This window comes from Chiloscyllium punctatum, chromosome 7 (assembly GCF_047496795.1).
Source record: "Chiloscyllium punctatum isolate Juve2018m chromosome 7, sChiPun1.3, whole genome shotgun sequence".
In the NCBI taxonomy this organism is placed as follows: Eukaryota; Metazoa; Chordata; class Chondrichthyes; order Orectolobiformes; family Hemiscylliidae; genus Chiloscyllium; species Chiloscyllium punctatum.
Window position 1 is genome coordinate 85,421,469 of NC_092745.1, and position 20,602 is coordinate 85,442,070.

At 38.4% G+C, this 20,602-nt stretch overlaps 1 protein-coding gene across 5 annotated transcripts in view; it reads left to right on the plus strand.

Moving 5' to 3' along the window:
- patj (PATJ crumbs cell polarity complex component) overlaps nt 1-20,602 on the plus strand; it is a 390,366-nt gene that overhangs the window by 130,537 nt on the left and 239,227 nt on the right. For all 5 annotated transcript variants that reach the window (XM_072574241.1, XM_072574240.1, XM_072574242.1 and 2 more), the window contains 4 exons: nt 1,831-2,030; nt 4,678-4,797; nt 10,180-10,251; nt 13,942-14,119. In XM_072574241.1, the coding sequence (XP_072430342.1) occupies nt 1,831-2,030; nt 4,678-4,797; nt 10,180-10,251; nt 13,942-14,119 (570 nt within the window). The remainder of the gene's footprint in view (nt 1-1,830; nt 2,031-4,677; nt 4,798-10,179; nt 10,252-13,941; nt 14,120-20,602) is intronic.

The window sequence follows — 20,602 nt, forward strand, 5'->3', positions numbered from 1 at the left end:
ATGTGACAAAAAATCAACTGCAAGAATCAATATTCAGCACAAAATAGAAGGCAAATGCAAAGCTCCTAAGAGAGAAGCAAATTATTTTGTGTTTGTGGTGAACTGGCATAGTGGTTGAATGGATGCATTTTGTGCTTTTTGAGCTGCAGAATGAGAAGTGATTGTGTGCCGATAGCTCTGTAGATATTTTATAAAAAAATGTTGTGTGTGTGATTAGAAAATTCAGAGATAGTGAAATAAATTTCACATTGAATTAAAAGGACTATTACCATACTTTGAGTTTAATCTTGTTAACTTGCCTTGTGCTGTAAACACATTAGAATTCCTGTAATCCAATTGTCACTCGCCATTGACTAATGTCTTCACAAAAATACAATATCAGGCTCTGAATTGTGAAGTATTATTCTATTTGAAATGCCCCATTTAACTACACTCCTTTTTTTCAGGGAAAGTATCCTCGGTTTTATTATGTAGAATATGACATTCCCTCTCAATTCTTCAAAGATGTCTCTGTATGTCTGAATTATGGCTGAACTTTCTGTATATGCACTCAATACCCATGACATTTGAAAATTTAGGAGACAGGGTGAGAGTGATAATTGTTAATTTGATGCAATTTTGTTTTTGAGTAGCTTCTCATTCATTCACCAGAATTCTCCTCAGTATTATTTGATGTCTTTGTATTGAGACCACTAACCATTGAAAGGTTAAGTATCTGCCAATAGTAATTAATGCTATAAGTGAAGGTTTCAAAAATAGAGAAGGGGGATGTGGGGTGAGTTCGGGGGATGCGGGGCTAAGTGTTACTTGTCTTTCATGCCTTAATGGCATTTCATTCATTTAACTGCTGAAAAAAGAAGGATATGGAAAGGTGTAATCTACTGTAATGGATTCAATAATGCACAAATGATCACTAGTAAAAACATAATTACTCAATGTTCAGTGGATCCTCTAACAACTTTGTAATGCTTTCTGTTTGTTCCATTGTATGGTGCTAACATTTAGTGCTGAAATTATTGATTATTTAATTATAATGCTTAAGTTTTAAAAAGAAACATTGCAGTAGAGAATTTCATTGGCACATGTGATATGAAAGAAAAACTGAAATGCAATTGAGTACCTGTGATTTAAAAAATTCAGCTGCTTGTCAGTTAACGCTGTTGTGATTTCTTTTTGCTGACAACCAAGTTTAGCAAGTGAAGAAATTATTTTATAGAATAATTTTCCGTTCTTATTAATTTCTGTTAATTATTTCGGTTCTGGCAGTCACTCACTTGCTTGTTTAATCAGCAGTGGTTTAAGGAGAAGGGCAACAAATTGTGATGAGCAGCATCCACCAGGAGTGTTGTAGAACTGGGAAGATCCTTCTTGCACCTTCTGATTAGATTGAACCAGATTGGTTGAAGCAGAAATACCACTTCCAATATCTGTAAAACTTAATTTAATCTAGTTTCTTCTTCTACTATTATAGAAACCTGGAAACTGGATTTTCCTGTCCAAGGTTATTTAAATTCTGGCTGTCACTCATGTATTTGAAATGGAAAATTAATAAAATAATGCACATTACAAAATTTAAGCTCCTGTCTCTTTGTTTACTTCCATTTGCTTGTGCAGAATTATCTTTTCACTGTCATGCGGAAGTCCTTCTATTAAATGCTCATACATTATCTTCTACATCTGACATAAAGTTAGTGGTTTGGAGCCACAAGGCTTCTGCTGTTTCTTCCTGTATGTATTTGCACTTAGAACATATGGAATGGAATGTGGTTATCTGCCATCGCGTTACTCTGTTAATTCACAATTAAATATCCTTATGTTGAATTGTATTACCTAGGCTTGACAGTAAAAAGTGATCCCAAAGGACCTGGGGCGGTTATCAAGCACATTGATAGTGAAGGAGCTGCTGGAAAAGATGGAGAGCTTCAGGAAGGAGATTATATTGTTGCAGTGAACAAGGAATCCATAAATGGTCTAAATTCTGCTCAGATGCATTTTGTCCTTGCCAATTCAGTCTTAACTGAAGAAACTATGTGAGTATTTCTTGTAGTTGACTCTCAAAACCTTTAATTTGCTGTTTTCAATATAATGCTGTATCTTAAGTCAGTCACCCAACAATGAAATGTCACTGAAATTTGTACCAACTTGGAGGCTCAGTCTATGTTGGGAATAAGGGTTAAGTTTGTACCTGGGCAGCTCATGAAATTTAATTTCAGTTTTTAAAAGTTCTTCAATATAAAGCTTATGACACTAAAGCAATCATCGATTATTGTTTAAGAAAAAAATCTAGTTCACTTATGTCCCTTAGAGAAGGAACTCGGCAATCTTCCAAAGCCCTCAATAATGTCAGTGACCTTTAATTGTCCTGATATGGTTCAGTGTACCACTCAGTTCGAAGGCAATTCAGAACTGACAGCAAATTCTGGCCTTGCTAGTGGCACTCTCATCCTATGAAAGAATAAATAAAAAAAGTAAATTACTGTTACAAACTTGGACAATTTGCCTAACTTTGAGAGTTTCGATTGTAATTAAAGATTTTTGTCAATATTCCATTTATGAAGAAATGATTCTAAGACAATTCATATACCTCTGTTTTGTGACACATATAGAACCCAAAGCCAACAGCATGCTGCATCAGCTTGTGGGATAGAAAGGATTGATTAAAATATTGTAACAAAATTTCAGCATATGCACTTTTATTTGTCAGCAATTTGTCATTATCCTTGAATTAGGTTCAATTCTTTATTAATGTTTATGATAGAGTATGAAAGTTTGTGGACTGCTGAGAAATTTGCTTTTTGAGGAAGTTTTACTGCTGGAGTTAGAAGGTAGTTTATAAGTAATGATGAAATCTTTTTCAATATTGTGAATTAATCTTGATTTTTCCTCTCCCCGATAAATGAAAATCAACCTGCGTGTGTTCAGCTCTGCTCATGGTAGTTAATACCAGAATCCTCAACATGAAAGACAATGATTATTCATGAGAAACATTAATTAGAATTATGAAGAATCTAGTGTTTGAATGAAGCTGCTGGTCAAAGCTATTGAAAATATTTTGAGATCTGACCAGTGCTTCAAACAACCACTCTTTTTTTGAACAGTGTCATTTACGTTGAAACTGTCCCAGGCTACTTCACAAGAAGGTAAACATTGACAAGTGGATATCAATCCAAAGTTAGATATTATCTTTTTATTCTGGTATAGTGAGCAGTTTTATCACAGGAGAGGAAGCTCTCACAGTTCTTCACATCATCCATTCAGATGTGAGGGTAAGTGGGTAAACCAATTGTGTATCATAGAATTATAGAATCCTTACAGTGTGGAGGCAGATGCCTTTGAAGAACACTCAGACCTGTCTCCATAACACTGTTTCTCATGGCTAACTCACCTCGCCTGCACATCCCTGGACACAACGGGCAATTTGGCATGGTCAGTCCACATATAACAAAGGTTTCAGATATATGGACGGTGGGAGAAAACCAGAGCATCAGGAGGAAGCCCATGTGGACAGGGGGAGAATGTGCAAACTCTGCACAGTCAGCTGAGGCTGGGATTGAACCCGGATCCCTAATGCTCTGAGACAACAGTGCTAACCACTGAGCCACAGTGCCACCAAATTCTACCATGGTAGGATTTGAATCCAGGTCCCCAGAACATTATCTGGATTCGTAATCTCGTGCAAATACCACAAGGCCATCACCTCCCCATTCATATCCGCAAAGTTAACATCCATTGGACTTTTAGGAGCAAAGGTAAGGGTTGTATTAGAGGAACTAATCAGGATGAGAGAGCATGCTGGTTTTAATGGGGATTACAGGCAGACTTTTATTGAGCAGATCAGTGTAGCTGCAATGATGTAATTGTGTGCTAAGGGAGAAAAGCTAAGTAGTTGGGATTGTGAAAGGCAGTTTCAGATACCAACATTTAGTGACATTTCAAAGATTGTTGTATATGGCCACTTTCCAAATGAGGTCTGGTCACTTCTTGACATAAACCATAAGTTGGCCAAACTGAGAAAATATTTTATCACCTTATCACTTCACCCATTCACTTGAAAAGGTTTTTGTCGTGAACATGTGAAGCAATATATGAATTGGTGATGTGGGCATCCAATTCGATCAATAAACTTAAATAATTATGTAATCTAATACAAATACTTAAGTTTCTTTGATCATTCCCTCTGTAAACTGCTATCCCCATTGCCCATTCTTCTCTTAAGGCTTTTTCTCAGTTCATCACTTTGACAAACTTGGTTAATATTTCCTGCAATGGTTCAGCATCATTTCTTCATCAGATTACTGCTCAGTTAAATATCCTGAATTAAAAATGCATGTTGATATAGATATTGATAAGCATGATAATCTTTGTCTTGCTCCTTGGCCTTAGATAGCAACAGTAACACATACTCATTTCACCGTGCATGTATATGTTGAAAAATTGTTGAGTTGGATAAATGTTAGATGTCTTTACACGAGAAAAGTAAGTGCCCAGTTAGACTTGTGATCAAATATATCAGCTTCTTGATTTGTAAGTATCACCTACCTTCTGGATTCATTATTTATTGCTGAAGAGGACTTTGTAGAGGCCACTATCTTATGCTGTATCTCATAGTCACGTAAGACTTCTAATCTATTGTTTAAAAAGTACAACTTTCTCTCTTTTGGTGGATGGGAAATTTAGGATTACTTATGTGCCTGCAAAAGATATGGATCGTTATAAATGGAGCTCTGCATCAAAACAAGCTAGAACCCTTAATGCTACACTATTAGCAACAGAAGCCAGGCTGAAACCTACTGTCAGGTATTTAAATTAATTATATTCTTGGTATTGAAGGATAGAAATTTTTTAATAATGCTTTTGGACTGAAATGTTACATCAAGGTGTCTTGATTGGAATTCAACTCAGTACCTTGACCATTATTTCTACCTTAATCAATATCACAAAAAAGGCAGATTATCTGGTCATTATCACATTGTTTATGGCTGTCTGAAGTGCACATACTGTGCTGACTGCTACCTTTCCTGGAACATTGCATCAGTGAATGTGTTTTATTTCAAAAAGTGCTTCAAAAAGGCTCTAAAATGCTTAAGAGACATCTGATGGTCTTAAAAAGTACTGTATATATGTGTATATATATATTTTTTTGAGTATATTCTAGGATCTGAAAAACAAATAATTATTAAAATATTGTCGATGAACATTTAATTTCAAAATACTAACAATTCAAGTACAGACGTTACTGGTTGCAGAAATTTTTTGAAACTTTATTTTAAAATGTGAAATATTTTGTTTCATTTTTAAGTCTTATAGGTAATACTTATGAAGTTGTGTCATGTATCTCAATATGGTATTTAGAGGAAGACAACTTTATGACTTAAATGCAAATATTTGTACAGACTTCAGTTTAGCGTGAACATAGGGTTTGGGCATTAATAATGAATTGTGGTTTCCTAACATTGGGTGCCTGGTATTTGTTCCACCTTTCTATGTACATCATCATTTGTACTATTTGTTGCAGTTCAGGTAGCAATATTAAGGAAGTATGGTGGTTTGTATTTTTATGGAGTAGGTATAAGCAATGCACTATGTAACTTTGATGTTTTCTGGATAAAGTATAATACTGATTTTTAAAGTTAGTGTATTATTACAATTGTTCAACATCTGAATAGTAATATTTGCACAAATTACAGAAACTCCAAATTACCTGTGGAGAAATATTAAACATAAATCTTTACTGTGAATCATAATTTATAATTTGCATATCAAAGTGCATGTGCAAAAAAAATTGTGACCAGCTTTGAGTTTATACTGTTATGGAATAAATTGCAGCAGCGTAAGTGGCTATTATGTGTACTATCGATGTGTTGCCTTGAGCTCTTGATAGTTACAATGCAAAAGCTTTTAACAATGGTGTAAATTGATTACCAATTAAAAGATCAGGTTAGATCAGTATTTTATTTAGAGCCTGGGTGGCATATTTCATTGCATTGATGCATACATGTTTATCATAATTATTATTTTGTTTATAATTTATTTTTTTCAAATCATTCGAGATAATTTTCAAATTCACTAACTGCAGAAAAAAAAGATTTTAGTGAGGTGGACTTCCCAAAAACATTTTAAATATATGAGTGACAGTTCTAATGAAACATTACTATTGTTAGTTAACATAGTTATTTATTTACAAGAGGTCACATTATCAAGCAATTTGGGGCAGAATTCTTAGATTTGTATTTCTATTGGTTCATAATTTTCTTTTGTGTCGTTGAAGAATATAATCGTAAACTGTTCATTCAAAGTCTTCAGAAGCAATGCAAACGTATCTTAAGAAAAATTGAAAGCTGTGATTTAAATGATGCGTTCATGGAAATCCTCTGCATAATCCCTGACACCTCCTGAGTTAGCTTTCAAAAGGCAGAAGAACAAGAGAGGACTCTTTAGCTCCTCAAAATGTCTGTACTATTCATATCTATGATCTATATGATCTATATTTTCAATTCAATTTACTGGCTTTTGCTCATATGCTTGTTAGCAAGCACAATGTATTTCAATCTCAAGTGCTTCCAAAGGCTTCAGGCCTGCAATTGTGAATTAGTTGTATTGCTGAGCAAATCTTGATCATATAATCTTCTAAGAGCATTTTCCCAATGAAATATAGTAGACTAATGAGCTATAACAGACAGTACTAAAAATACACTGCAGAATTGGCAGCACCTAAAAAGAGAGAAAACAATGAGTTTGTGTTCCAGCTGATTTTGATGAACATAACCATATAATTCACTTCGCATATACTGACTAAATTCCATTGATTTTTTTTGTCAGTTTGGTTTTTGTTTCACAATCAACATGCACTTATTTTAGGCTTTGATTTGAAGCATGGGTTGCACCTTCAATGTTTGACATTGTCATACATTTTGCACAGTTACGGTTGCCAAAGCCACTGGGCTGCTCTGCCCCTGTAGTTAAATCACCTGTGCTGAGTAGTTCTTTTTATTCCTATTTTATTCATAGAAATATGGAATTCATTGCAAAACTGAGTTCCTTCACACAGATTCTGACAAATATTTAGTGATTGATGAATCAAAAAATCTGAAGCATATTGTCAAAGGGAGAGTGAGAAGCCAGAAGTTGTTGCATTAATTGGTAGGAACAACATAATTAAGGAAAGGGTTAAGATTTTGCAAAGTGAATATAAGAGGCTAGGGAGAAAGTTAGAGCAAAGAACCTCAAAAGTAGTAGCCTCTGGTTTATTGCTATTGGAGCCCCAAGTTCTAATGAGGAAAGGAATAAAAGAATAGGGCAGATAAAACAGTGGCTGAAGAAGTGGATCAATGTGCAGGGATTCAGATTCTTGGATCATTGGGATCTCTTCTGGGTTGGAAAAGGGATTGGTTTCAATCGGGAAAGGACCAATATCCTGGTTGGGAAATTTATTCGTTTTATTTCAAGAGCCTGTAAACAATTAGAGAGGGGGGATGAAAGCAGTGAAAATAGAAAGACAGATAAGAATGGTTCTGAATCAGAAAAGAGCAAGTTAATTAGAAAAGAAAGACAAGAGCAAGTCAGATAACAAGCTAACTCCGAAGAATTAAACTGCATTTATTTCAATGCAGAGGGCCTTATAAGGCTGATGAACTTAGAAACTTTGCTGATGGAAGGACAGGACTGGGAACTCAATGTTCCGGGTTTTAGATGCAATAGGAAGGACAGAAAAGGAGCCAAGAGAGGAGAGATGAGCGATGTTTTTGACTAAGGAAAACATTACTAATGTGATTAGAGTGGATATTTCTGAGGGATTGTCCAGAAAAAATATATATGGATTGAAATAAGAAATAAGAAATAAGAAAAGGATTATCCCTTTATGGCATTGTACTACATGCCCCCCAATAGTCAGAGAGAAATTGAGGGGCAAATATGTAGAGATCTTAAATATGTGTAAGAATAGTAAGGATATAGTAGCAAGGGATTTTAATTTTCCAAACATTGATTGGAACTGTTATAGTGTTGAAGGTTTGAATGGTGAGGAATGTGTTCAATGTGTTCAAGAGTTTTTTTTAATATCAAAATGTAAAACTTTACTTTCTCTTGGGAAATAAGACAGGGCAAGTGACTGAAGTGTTAGTAAGGGAACAGTTTAGGACTAGTGTTCCTTATTCTGTTAGTTTTAAAGTAGTTATGGAAAAGGGTAAACCTTCTTAATTGGAGTAAGGCAAGTTTTAATGGTATGAGAGAAGAACTTTCAGAAGTTGATTGGAGTAGACTGCTGGACAATTGATAAGTGGAAGGTTTTCAAAAGTGTCATGTTGAGAGGCGTTATGCTCTTGTTAGAGTGAAAGGTAAGGCTGATAAGCTTGGGGAACAATTGATGAATAAAGATATTGAGGTTTCAGACAAGAATTTAAAAAATCTTATATTAGATATAGACAACTGGGATCAGATAAATCTCTTGAAGTATATAAGGAATGCATATAAGGAGGGGCATTCTTAAGGAGGAAATCGGGAAGGTAAAAAAGGGATATGAGATAGCATTGATAGATAAGGGTAAGGATAATCCAAAGAGATTCTACAAGTACATTAAGAGCAAAGGAGCAACTGAAGGGTGGCTATTATTGAGCCTTTGTTTGAGAAAGATTGTAAGGAGAAGCCTGGGAATTATAAACATGTGAGTCTGACATCACTGGTGGGTAAGTTGTTGGAGGTGATTCTGAAAGATAGGATTTACATGCATTTGAAGAGGCAAGGACTGATTAGGAATAGTCAGTATGGTTTGTGTGAGAGAAATTGTGGCACGCAAATTTGATTGAGTTTTTTTGTGAAGTAACCACAAAGATTGACGAGTGCCGAACAGTAGACTTTGTTTACTTGGACTTTATTTTAAAGCCTTTAGATAAGGATCCACAAGATAGATTAATTTGTAAAGTTAGGTCATATGGGATTCAGGATGAGCTTGCTCGTTGGATGCAAAATTGGCTTGTCAGTGGGAGACAGAGAGTGGTGGTGAAGGGTTGTTTTTCAGACTGGAGGCTTGTCATCAGCGGTGTTCCACAGGGATTGGAACCGGATTCACTTCTGTTTGTCGTTTCTATAAATCATTTGGATGAGAATTTAGGAGGAATGGTGAGTAAGTTTGCAGATAACACCAAAATTGGTGGGAAAGTGGACAGTGAAAAAGTTATCTAAAATTGTAAAGAAATCTTAATCAATTAGGTCAATGGGCTGATGAGTGGCAGGTGGAGTTTAATTTGGATAAATGTGAGGTTTGCATTTTGGTATGACAAACAAGGGCAGGACTTAAATAATTAATAGTGGTACCTTGGGTAGCGTTGTAGAACAGGGAGACCTAGGGGTTAAGGTATATAATTCTTTAAGATTTGTGGCACAGGTAGAGAGGGCAGTTAAGGCATTTAGCATGCTACCTTCATTATTCAGGCGTTTTGAATGTAAGAGTTGGGACGTCATGTTGAATTTTAATAGGACGTTGGTGAGGCCTCTCCTGCAGTACTAAATGAAGTTCTGGTTGCCCTGTTATAGGAAGGATATTATTAAGCTGGAGGGGGTTCAGAAAAGATTTACCAGGATGTTGCTGGGAATGGAGGGTTTGAGTTATAAAAAATAGGTTGTGTAGGCTGGGACTTCTTTTCACTGGAGCGTAGGTGACCTTGTACAAGTTTATAAAATCATGAGGGGCATGGATAAGGTAAATAGCAAAGGTCTTTTCCCTCAGCTGGTGGAGTTCAAAACTAGCGGGACATATATTTAAGATAAGAGGAGAAAGATTTAAAAAGGACATGAGAGGCAACTCTTTTACACAATGTGATTAATGTATAGAATGAACTGTCAGAGGAAATGGTGGATGCAGGTTTATTTAAAAGACATTTAGATAAATTTATGAATAGGACATGTTTGGAAAGATATGGGCCAAAGGCAGGCAGGTTTGACTAGTTTGGTTTGGGAACATGGTCAGTGTGGACTAGTTGGACTGAATGGTCTGTTTTTACACTGTATGACTTTGAGTGTTTGATTTGATGAGTAACATTTAATATATTTAATATTTTGATTTTAATTTTGAAGTCATGTATCTATCAGTATGGTTTGTCACCATTTTTTGAAGTTCATTGTTGTAATTTTCGATTAATGTTGAAGAATTTTCCAATGTGACTTTACTCTTTTTTTAAAAATCAGTGAATTGCCTGAAAGAGAAGAAGGCGAAGGAGAAGAAACCCCAGTAATGAGTCATTGGGAGGCACCACGATGGTAAGAGAGTGTCATGACATTTGACTTCTGTTCCCAATAGAGTTCACCATCTTATTTTTCATGTTCGTGTTTTGTACTGCTACACAACCACACTGCCGAGATATTAGCTGATTCGGCAGAGATGCACAAAATACATCGAACATAAGATGTACCTTTGTTGTTTGAACGTGATTTCAATTTTCAGCGATGTTACGAAAGCCATAACTGACCAAACATCTCAGATGAAATTAAAACCCACTTTAATTAAGAATAGTTATGTCTTAGAATTGTGGACAATAATGCAAATTTGATATTTTTAACAATGTTAAATTACTACAGAAGTAGAGGAACTTTAATCAAGAAAATATAGTGGGTATTGGCTATATTTATATTTTTTACTGGGCATATCATAAATATTGTGTACATTTGTTGAGTATAAAGAGAATGCGCCACGTGAATGGGCAGTCAGTCACTGGACAGAAGGCATGTTTTTTGCATGCATCACTGTTTGAAAACTTGCAAATAATGGTATTCCCCTGATATCAATCATTGGAGTCATTGCATTACATTATTTATTTTTCAGAGTCTGAGTAGGCTGGTGTGAATTTTTACATTTAATATTTACTTTAAATGACTTCCTAACTGCAAATATATAGAAAATTGTAAACATGTCTCTCTTTTTCTCTCTTACACTCGCTTATTTCTTTTGTATCAATTGCAATTTGCAGAGACAAAATAAAAGGAAGAAAGCCATGCGTTAGATATTGGTTTTGTGATAACAGTAAACTTCTGGATGCCAGATTATTTATGTATAAATGAAAGAATAAAATATTAAAAATGGCATGGATGACAATTATTAATGTGTTGTAAAAATAAAGTTTGTGGAAAGAAAGGAGTGGCAGATGAAGTTTAATTTAGATAAATGTGAGGTGTGCATTTTGGAAAGGCAAATCAGGCCAGGACTTATACATTTAATGGTAAGGTTTGTTCCTGAATAAAGAGACATTGGAGTGCAGGTTCATAGTTCCTTGAAAGTGGTGTCGTAGGTAGAGAGGATAGTGAAGAAGGCATTTGGTATGCTTTCCTTTATTGGTCAGTGCATTGAGCATAGGAGTTGGGAGGTCATGTTGCAGCTGTACAGGACATTGGTTAGGCCACTGTTGGAATACTGTGTGCAATTCTGCTCTCCCTTCTATAGGAAGGATATTGTGAAACTTGAAAGGGTTCAGAAAAGATTTACAAGGATGTGGCCAGGCTTGAGCTATAGAGAGAGACTTATAGACTGGGGCTATTTTCCCTGGAGGATCAGAGGCTGAGGGGTGACTTTATAGAGGTTTATAAAATCATGACAGGCATGAATAGGGTGAGTAGACAATGTCTTTTCCCTGGGGTGGGGGAGTCCAAAACTAGAGGGCATAGGTTTAAGGCGAGATGGGAAAGATTTAAAAGGGAACTAAGGGGTGACTTTTTTGTGCAAACAGTTGTGCATGTATGAAATGAGTGGTGGAGGCTGGTATAATTACAACATTTAAAAGGCATCTCGGTGGGTATTTGAAAAGGAAGAGTTAGAGGGATATGGGGCAAATGCTGACAAATGGGACTAGATTAATTCAGGATATCTAGTCGCCATGTATGAGTTGGACTGAAGGGTCTATTTCTGTGCTAGATATTACAATGACTCTAAATAAATAAATAAAAGGAACATTATAATAAGATTTAATGACATCTTAGCCTTTACGTTTATGTATGAAGTTAATACTGTAGAAGAAAACGCAAGCTATTTTAATATCGCAATCAAACAAAATACTCTAGAATCTTCAAAAAAATCTCTGTACATTTTTGTTTGGAATGGTGAGTGACCAGTCAATATTAATTATGTTATGAGTGCTTGTTTTTTTTCAGAATTGAAAGACAATGTTGTGAACTTGGTATAAAACAAAGCTTAAATTATTTATAATATTGTGGGTATGTTTAAATCCAGATATTTATCAAAGTTTTTTTAAAATTTCATTGCGTCTGCTTCCAACTCATTGCATATTATTTGTTCTAGTCAGAACTTTGCTAGTCTTCAGTAAGAAATAGTCATATAGTGCTTTTGAATTCACCCTCAAGATTAAGGGAAGGTGTTCATAGTCACTTCAAGATTCTCTCAAATATATGCATTCAAATGTGATTCGAGCTATACTGTCAGAGTTTTGTACTTATTGAGAAAAGAATTTTGTAATCTTGCAGGCATGTGGAGCAAGGTTCACCTTATTTGATTAAAGTTTAGATCAAGGGCAATTTTATTAAGCATTGGAAGTTTTAAGTGATAATGTTATCTTGACTACTGCTCCAATCTCCGTCAGAGCAGTAGTAGTTCCCATGCATCTTACGAATGAGGGATCTGCAGTACGGCTCTTAAATCTTTGTGAAATGCTAGATGTGTTATTGGCCAGATCAATTTATTTCATTACATTAGCCAAGAATTGGTCCATTGTTAATACAAGCATACTGCATTGTATTTGCAAAACGCAACAGCTGCTTGTCTTTATAGCTTGCAGTTTCTAGAGTCACATTGTGTGACATTAAGTGACTAACTTTCTAAAGGATGTCACTTTGCTTTTCCATTCATATATTTTTGTTGGTGTAATTTCTTTTTAAAAACTATGATACTAACCCTGCACAGAATACTGGATCCAGAAAGATTTTTCATTTTTAAAGAATTAAATCACAGACCATGGGGTGGAATTTTATAAGGTTCTATGAAGTGTGAGCTTTGGTGAAGTGCAGCAGAACTGGACAAGAAGTGTGGCAAACAAGATCATCTGGGTCCATCTTTTATGCTTTTCACAACTGGGTGGTGAGATTCTTGCCAGGCAGCAAGTTACTAATTGTTGGGGAACGATGCTTGTGAAATGCCTTGGTGATAACCCAATTCTCTTTATTAATATTCGAGTTCCAATCTTGCCAAACTTAGCCAACAATTAGACGTCAGGAAAGCTTGAGATAGAAATCAGAGCAGGTACCCGGCAGATTCAGTTTGCTGTTTGCTCTGAATAAACTCCATGTTGGAAACCAGACTCCAACGTTTTGGAGCATGGGCACTGGTCACACACACCCCGTGTTTAATCCAGGTGGCAACCTATCAGCAGGCTGGCATCGTCTGGTATTGTCGCTCCCCACTGCTTGTCATAGGGCAGGAGGAGGTCCTATGTCGGCACCATACCATCCAGGATCTCCGGCAAATATCAGGAACCGTGGAGGACAACTCCAAATTACGGGATGACTGGGTGCACATGGGCTTTTGATGAAAGCTTGGGAATAATGCCAGTGAAATCCAGGATATCCCTTGAATGACAGTGCATGGTATTCGAATACAAGAGGTGCCATGAGAATGGTAAGTAGTTAATGAGACAGGTTTGATAAAGTCTGATGAGAAAACTCACTGGGCCTCGGGAAGAGAATCACTTTCAACAACTCAGCAAGACTCATGCCAGCCAAAAAAGTATAAGATTCAGCCCTGTGAGTTTTGAATTTGAAATAAAGCTACTCAAACAGAGAGGAAAAAGGTTCTTGGCTCTAAATAAGTAACTTAAGTTAATTGTAAATACAAACATATCTTGCAGAAAATTAATGGTTTTGAATTTGGCAATATGAATTACAAAATAGGCAAAAGTTTTCATTTGCCTCTACATCCTAAATTACAAAGAGTATTTAACTTTAATCTAGGGTTGAACTTTGGCGAGAACCAGGCGAGTCACTCGGAATCAGTATTGTTGGTGGCAATAAAGTAATAAAACGACTGAAAAATGGGGAGGAATTGAGAGGAATTTTTATTAAGCATGTTTTGGAGGAGAGTCCAGCTGGAAGATCGAAAGCTCTGAAGACAGGGGACAAAATAATTGAGGTAAATAATTTTGTTTATGAATGAGTAATGTTAATAAGAATGAAAGAATAAGTACAATGGTAACCACTCTAATAAATTGTTAATTGGAATGTCTTTGTTGGTACACTAAACATTCTAATCTCCTGGGTGTGCCTGAGAACACTAAGAGAAACCCAAAGGATTCAGTCAAATTACTGTTGTCCAGAACTTCCGATCTGTGTTGGTATTCCTATTTCTGACCAAAATCAGAAAAAAAATTACCTTCTTACCTCTCTATGAATTTTCAGGTATGTCTCTATGACTGTATAAATTCTGATGTAGGCCTTACCCCAACACTTGCAGTTCAACATATCATTTGGGCAGTATCACAGTGATATTTTGATAATGTTGTGCCCCCTTTTTACAGCAATTCCTCCATTATTGCAGAATGGAAAAACAGTTTATAGGTCCCACTATCTCTTAGCATGGTAGGAAGCTAAAGGGTGTGAGCTTGGGGGTATGGTGATGGATAAGTTAGTGAGAAGATAACAGATGGCTAGTAAATGAATGAGGGTCAGGAAGTACAAGGAGAGTCTGCTGTTGGGTGTTTAGTGGTACAGTCAAGTGTTGGGTATGGGGATATAGGGTGAGTGAGTGTTCTAAAATTGTTGGGGGCGGGGTGGAGGTTGTCAGTGTGGCTAATTGTGGTTTACTTTTGTAGTAATGCAAAAGACCCTTTGAGAGGCTTCCAGATACTGGGTAACTCTTACTGGAAGTTTAAACCTCCTGGGCAATTACCTCATACTCAGTGTGTCAGGACATCTGAGGGGTGCCAACACATCCATCCAGGCATATCTGGTCTCTGAGCATGTGGAGGCTGGAACCTCTGGGCCAGTGTATGTGGAAGATTGTATTTTGCTGCCTAAGCAACATTTTTAATTTTATCTTTGTTGTGAAACTTGAAAGATTTCAGAAAGGATTTACAAGGATGTTGCCATGGTTAGAGGATTTGAGCTATAGGGAGAGGTTTAATAGGCTGGGACTGTTTTCCCTGGAGCATCGGAGGCTGAAGGTGACCTTATGGAGGTTTATAAAATCATGAGGGGCATGGATAGGATAAATAGACAAAGTCTTTTCCCTGGGGTGGGCATGATTTCCTACGCACAAAACCATGTTGACTTTCCCTAATCAGTCCTTGCTTTTCCAACTACATGTACATCATATCCCTCAAGTTTCCCTCCAACAACTTGCCCATTACCGATCTCAGGCTCACTGGTCTATAGTTCCCTGGCTTGTCCTTACCACCCTTCTTAAACAGTGGTACCACGTTAGCCAACCTCCAGTCTTCCGGCACCTCACCTGTGACTATCAATGGTACAAATATCTCGGCAAGAGACCCAGCAATCACTTCTCTAGCTTCCCACTGAGTTCTAGGATATACCTGATCAGGTCCTGGGGATTTATCCACTTTTTATGCGTTTCAAAACATCCAGCACTTCCTCCTTTGTAATGTGAACATTTTGCAGGATGTCACCATCTATTTCCCTCCAGTCTATATCCCTACAGTCTATTCCCTACAATAATACTCATTGGCTGTCCTTTGTCTAACTTGCTTGTTACCTCCTCAAAGAATTCTAACAAATCTGTCAGGCATGACATCCCTTGCTGAAACCATGCTGTCTTTGCCGTATTTTACCAATATACTTCCAAGTGTTCGGAAATCTCATCCTTCACAATGGATTCTAAAATCCTACCAACGAATGAGGTCAGGCGAATCGGCTTGTAATTTCCTGCCTTTTGCCTTACTCCCTTTTTAAACAAGTGTATTTTAGTTATAATATGCTCTACACTATTGGGGAGTTGCTGAAGTACACCTTACATTTGCTTTTTAAAATTGACTGCCAATTCTTATGCCATATTGCCTGTGTCATACTCCCCAGGTTTTCTCCAATAAAAATTGTGGGCTGGGTTTGACATGTTCCCACTCGGGGCCCTCCATGTGGAGGCCATGTAACATAGACTAGGTGACATGCCCTCTGAGCTCCCTGCCGCAATAGATCGGGTAGGCAAATGTAAAAATGGCAGTACACGTACTAACTTTAGGGTTGTTCATTTAAGACCGCGATGTGGAGTTTTTTTCTGCAAGTTAAGTAGCTTTGGAGTTCTATTCCCAAAAGTTATTGGAAGCAGAAGTTTTGATTTTCTTTAAGGCAAAGGCAGATAGATTCTTGAAAAGGAGGTGAAAGGTTATTGAGGGTAGGCAAGCAGGTTGAGTTGAGTTTGAAGTTAGGTCAGCCATAATTTTATTGAACAGCAGACTGAGCTCCTAATTTGTATTTGATTGTGTATGCAAACAAATAATTGAAGGTAAATTAAGCTTGCTAGTGAATCTGTTGACCTGAATGATGCAGCAGAGATGTGGAGAAACAGATTGGGAAACAAATTTTGGAAAGGTGCAGAAGCCACAGGGTCGTAGTCATGGGCGACTTCAACTTCCCAAATATTGATTGGAAGCTCTTTAGATCAAGTAGATTGGATGGGGCGGTGTTTGTGCAGTGTGTCCAGGAAGCTTTTCTAACGCAGTATGTAGATTGTCCAACCAGAGGGGAGGCCATATTGGATTTGGTACTCGGTAACGAACCGGGACAAGTGGTGGGCTTGTTAGTGGGTGAACATTTTGGTGATGGCGACCACAATTCTGTGACTTTCACCTTGGTTATGGAGAGAGATAGGTGCGCACAACAAGGAAGTTTCTACAATTGGGGGAAGGGAAATTACGATGCTGTAAGACAGGATTTGAGGAGCATACGTTGGGAGCATAGGCTGTCAGGGAAGGATGTGGTGGAAATGTGGGACTTTTTCAAGGAGCAGATACGACGTGTCCTTGATATGTATGTACCGATCAGGCAGGAAAGAAATGGTCGTGTGAGGGAGCCTTGGTTGACGAGGGAGGTTGAATGTCTAGTAAAGAGGAAGAAGGAGGCTTACATAAGGTTGAGGAAACAAGGTTCAGACAGAGCAGTGGAGGGATACAGGATAGCCAGAAGGGACCTGAAGAAAGGGATTAGGAGAGCTAAGAGAGGGCATGAAAAATCCTTGGCGGATAGGATCAAGGATAACCCCAAGGCATTCTATGCGTATGTGAGAAACCTGAGAATGACGAGAACGAGGGTAGGTCCGATCAAGGACAGTGGTGGGAGACTGTGTATTGAGTCGGAAGAGATAGGAGAGGTCTTGAACAAGTACTTCTCTTCAGTATTTACGAACGAGAGGGACTGTATTGTTGAAGAGGAGAGTGTGAAACGGACTGATAAGCTAGAAGAGATATCTGTTAGGAAGGAAGATGTGTTGGACATTTTGAACAACTTGAGGATAGACAAGTCCCCCGGGCCTGACGGGATATATCCTAGGATTATGTGGGAAGCAAGAGAGGAAATTGCAGTACCGTTGGCAATGATCTTCTCGTCTTCACTGGCAACGGGGGTGGTACCAGGGGACTGGAGAGTAGCGAATGTTGTGCCCCTGTTCAAAAAAGGGAATAGGGATAACCCCGGGAATTACAGGCCAGTTAGTCTTACTTCTGTGGCAGGCAAAGTAATGGAAAGGGTACTGAGGGATAGGATTTACGAGTATCTGGAACGGCACTGCTTGATTAGGGACAGCCAGCACGGATTTGTGAAGGGTAGGTCTTGCCTTACAAGTCTTATTGAATTCTTCGAGGAGGTGACCAAGCATGTGGATGAGGGTAGAGCAGTGGATGTAGTGTACATGGATTTTAGTAAGGCATTTGATAAGGTTCCCCATGGTAGGCTTATGCGGAAAGTCAGGAGGCATGGGATAGAGGGAAATTTGGCCAATTGGATAGAAAACTGGCTAACCGGTCGAAGTCAGAGAGTGGTAGTAGATGGTAAATATTCAGCATGGAGTCCAGTTACAAGTGGAGTTCCGCAGGGATCAGTTCTGGGTCCTCTGCTGTTTGTAATTTTTATTAATGACTTAGATGAGGGAGTCGAAGGGTGGGTCAGTAAATTTGCAGATGATACAAAGATAGGTGGAGTTGTGGACAGTGAGGAGGGCTGTTGTCGGCTGCAGAGGGACTTAGATATGATGCAGAGCTGGGCTGAGGAGTGGCAGATGGAGTTCAACCCTGCCAAGTGTGAAGTTGTCCATTTTGGAAGAACAAATAAGAATGCGGAATACAGGGTTAATGGTAGGGTTCTTGGTCAGGTGGAGGAACAGAGGGATCTTGGGGTCTATGTACATAGATCTTTGAAGGTTGCCACTCAGGTGGATAGAGTTTGTAAGAAGGCCTATGGAGTATTATCGTTCATTAGCAGAGGGATTGAATTCAAGAGTCGTGAGGTGATGTTGCAGCTGTACAGGACTTTGGTTAGGCCACATTTGGAGTACTGTGTGCAGTTCTGGTCGCCTCACTTTAGGAAAGATGTGGAAGCTTTGGAGAGGGTGCAGAGAAGATTTACCAGGATGTTGCCTGGAATGGAGAGTAGGTCGTACGAGGATAGGTTGAGAGTTCTCGGCCTTTTCTCGTTGGAACGGCGAAGGATGAGGGGTGACTTGATAGAGGTTTATAAGATGATCAGAGGAATAGATAGAGTAGACAGTCAGAAACTTTTTCCCCGGGTACAACAGAGTGTTACAAGGGGACATAAATTTAAGGTGAAGGGTGGAAGGTATAGGGGAGATGTCAGGGGTGGGTTCTTCACCCAGAGAGTGGTGGGGGCATGGAATGCGCTGCCCGTGGGAGTGGTAGAGTCAGATTCATTGGCGACCTTTAAGCGGCATTTGGATAGGTACATGGATGGGTGCTTAATCTAGGATAGAAGTTCGGCACAACATCGTGGGCCGAAGGGCCTGTTCTGTGCTGTATTGTTCTATGTTCTATGTTCTATGTTCTATGTTCTATGCACTGACTGCCCATGCCAAAATGTATGGGAAGACTTTTAATTTATAGTCAACATGAAGGAAGAGGGCACTTCATTTTGGGGGAGCCTTGCTTGCATTCAGGGCACCAACCTCTTCCTTCCACACTGCCTGGCCTACTAAACCCTTCTTGCCTGAACTCCAGGATCCCTCTTCACCTTAAAATATTGGGGCCTACCTTTGTAGTACAGCCATGATCCTTTATAAGCTCTTATCTGCTGTCCCAAAAGGTCTCACTGCCAAGACTGAAGGAAATACCAGAGTCGAAGAATCTGTTTCCTGATGAAGGGCTTATGCCCGAAATGTCGACTCTCCTGCTCCTCAAATGCTGCCTGACCTGCTGTGCTTTTCCAGCACCACACTCTTCGAGTCTGATCTCCAGCATCTGCAGTCCTCACTTTCTCCTGAAGGAAACATCAGTCAGCCAGACTAGCTAGCAACTCCTAGATGTGAAGATTCCTTCCATTGAGAGGTAGAAGTCCCACTATTAACTAATGTAGCCCACCTGCAGCATATTCTGGCTTGTAGGAGCTTCATACAGCAAGCAAGTCATCCCTGTTGTAAAATACTGCTGTAAACCTTTCTTAGTAGGCGTTTAGGTATTCTCAAGATGTTTGTCATTTAACAAAATACATTGATGTCTTCCTGGGAACTAAATACTTTGAATGACTTTTAATTTGGCTGTCATTCAATAAAGGAGCAGCAGATGCATCTGTGCGTTTATTCCATCAGACAAAAATGTATGTTGTTTGGAGCTTGCATAAGAAGTTAGCAGTAACCATTTTGACAGTATGTACTGAGTCAAACAACAAAGAATACATAAATCATTGTAAACAAGAATGTTTCATTCTGTCAGAATATGGTTAAAGACATTGGTTGGGCCACTTTGGGAATGTTGCGTGCATTCTGGTCTCCTTCCTATCAGAAGGATGTTGTGAAACTTGAAAGGGTTCAGAAAGGATTTACAAGGATGTTGCCAAAGTTGGAGGATTTGAGCTATAGGGAGAAGCTAAACAGGCTGAGGCTGTTTTCCCTGGAGCATCGGTGGCTGAGGGGTGACCTTATAGACCCTATAAGATCAGGATAGGGTACATCGACAAGGTCTTTTCCCGGGGTTGGGGGAGTCCAGAACTAGAGGGCAGAGCATTAGGGTGAGAGGAGAAAGATAGAGAAGGGACCTAGGGGGCAACTTTTTCACACAGAGGGTAGTGCGTGTGTGGAATGAGCTGCCGGGAAAGTGGTGGAGGTTGGTACAATTACAGCATTTAAAAAGCATCTGGATCGGTGTATGAATAGAAAGGGTTCAGAGGGATATAGGGCAAGTGCTGGCAAATGGACTAGATTAGGTTAGGATATCTGGTCGGCATGGATGAGTTGGACCGAAGGGTCTATTTCCATCTCTATGACTCTAATTTGTGCTTTGTTTCGCTATGGCAAATATTTTAAAACCATGACAATGTAATTAATTCACTTTGAACTTGAAAGTATATGGGATGTTTTGCCATATAATAGGTTCATTAGTTTGATTTTAGAGATGAAAGACATTTATTATGAGGAAAGATTGAACCATTTAGACCACAAGAC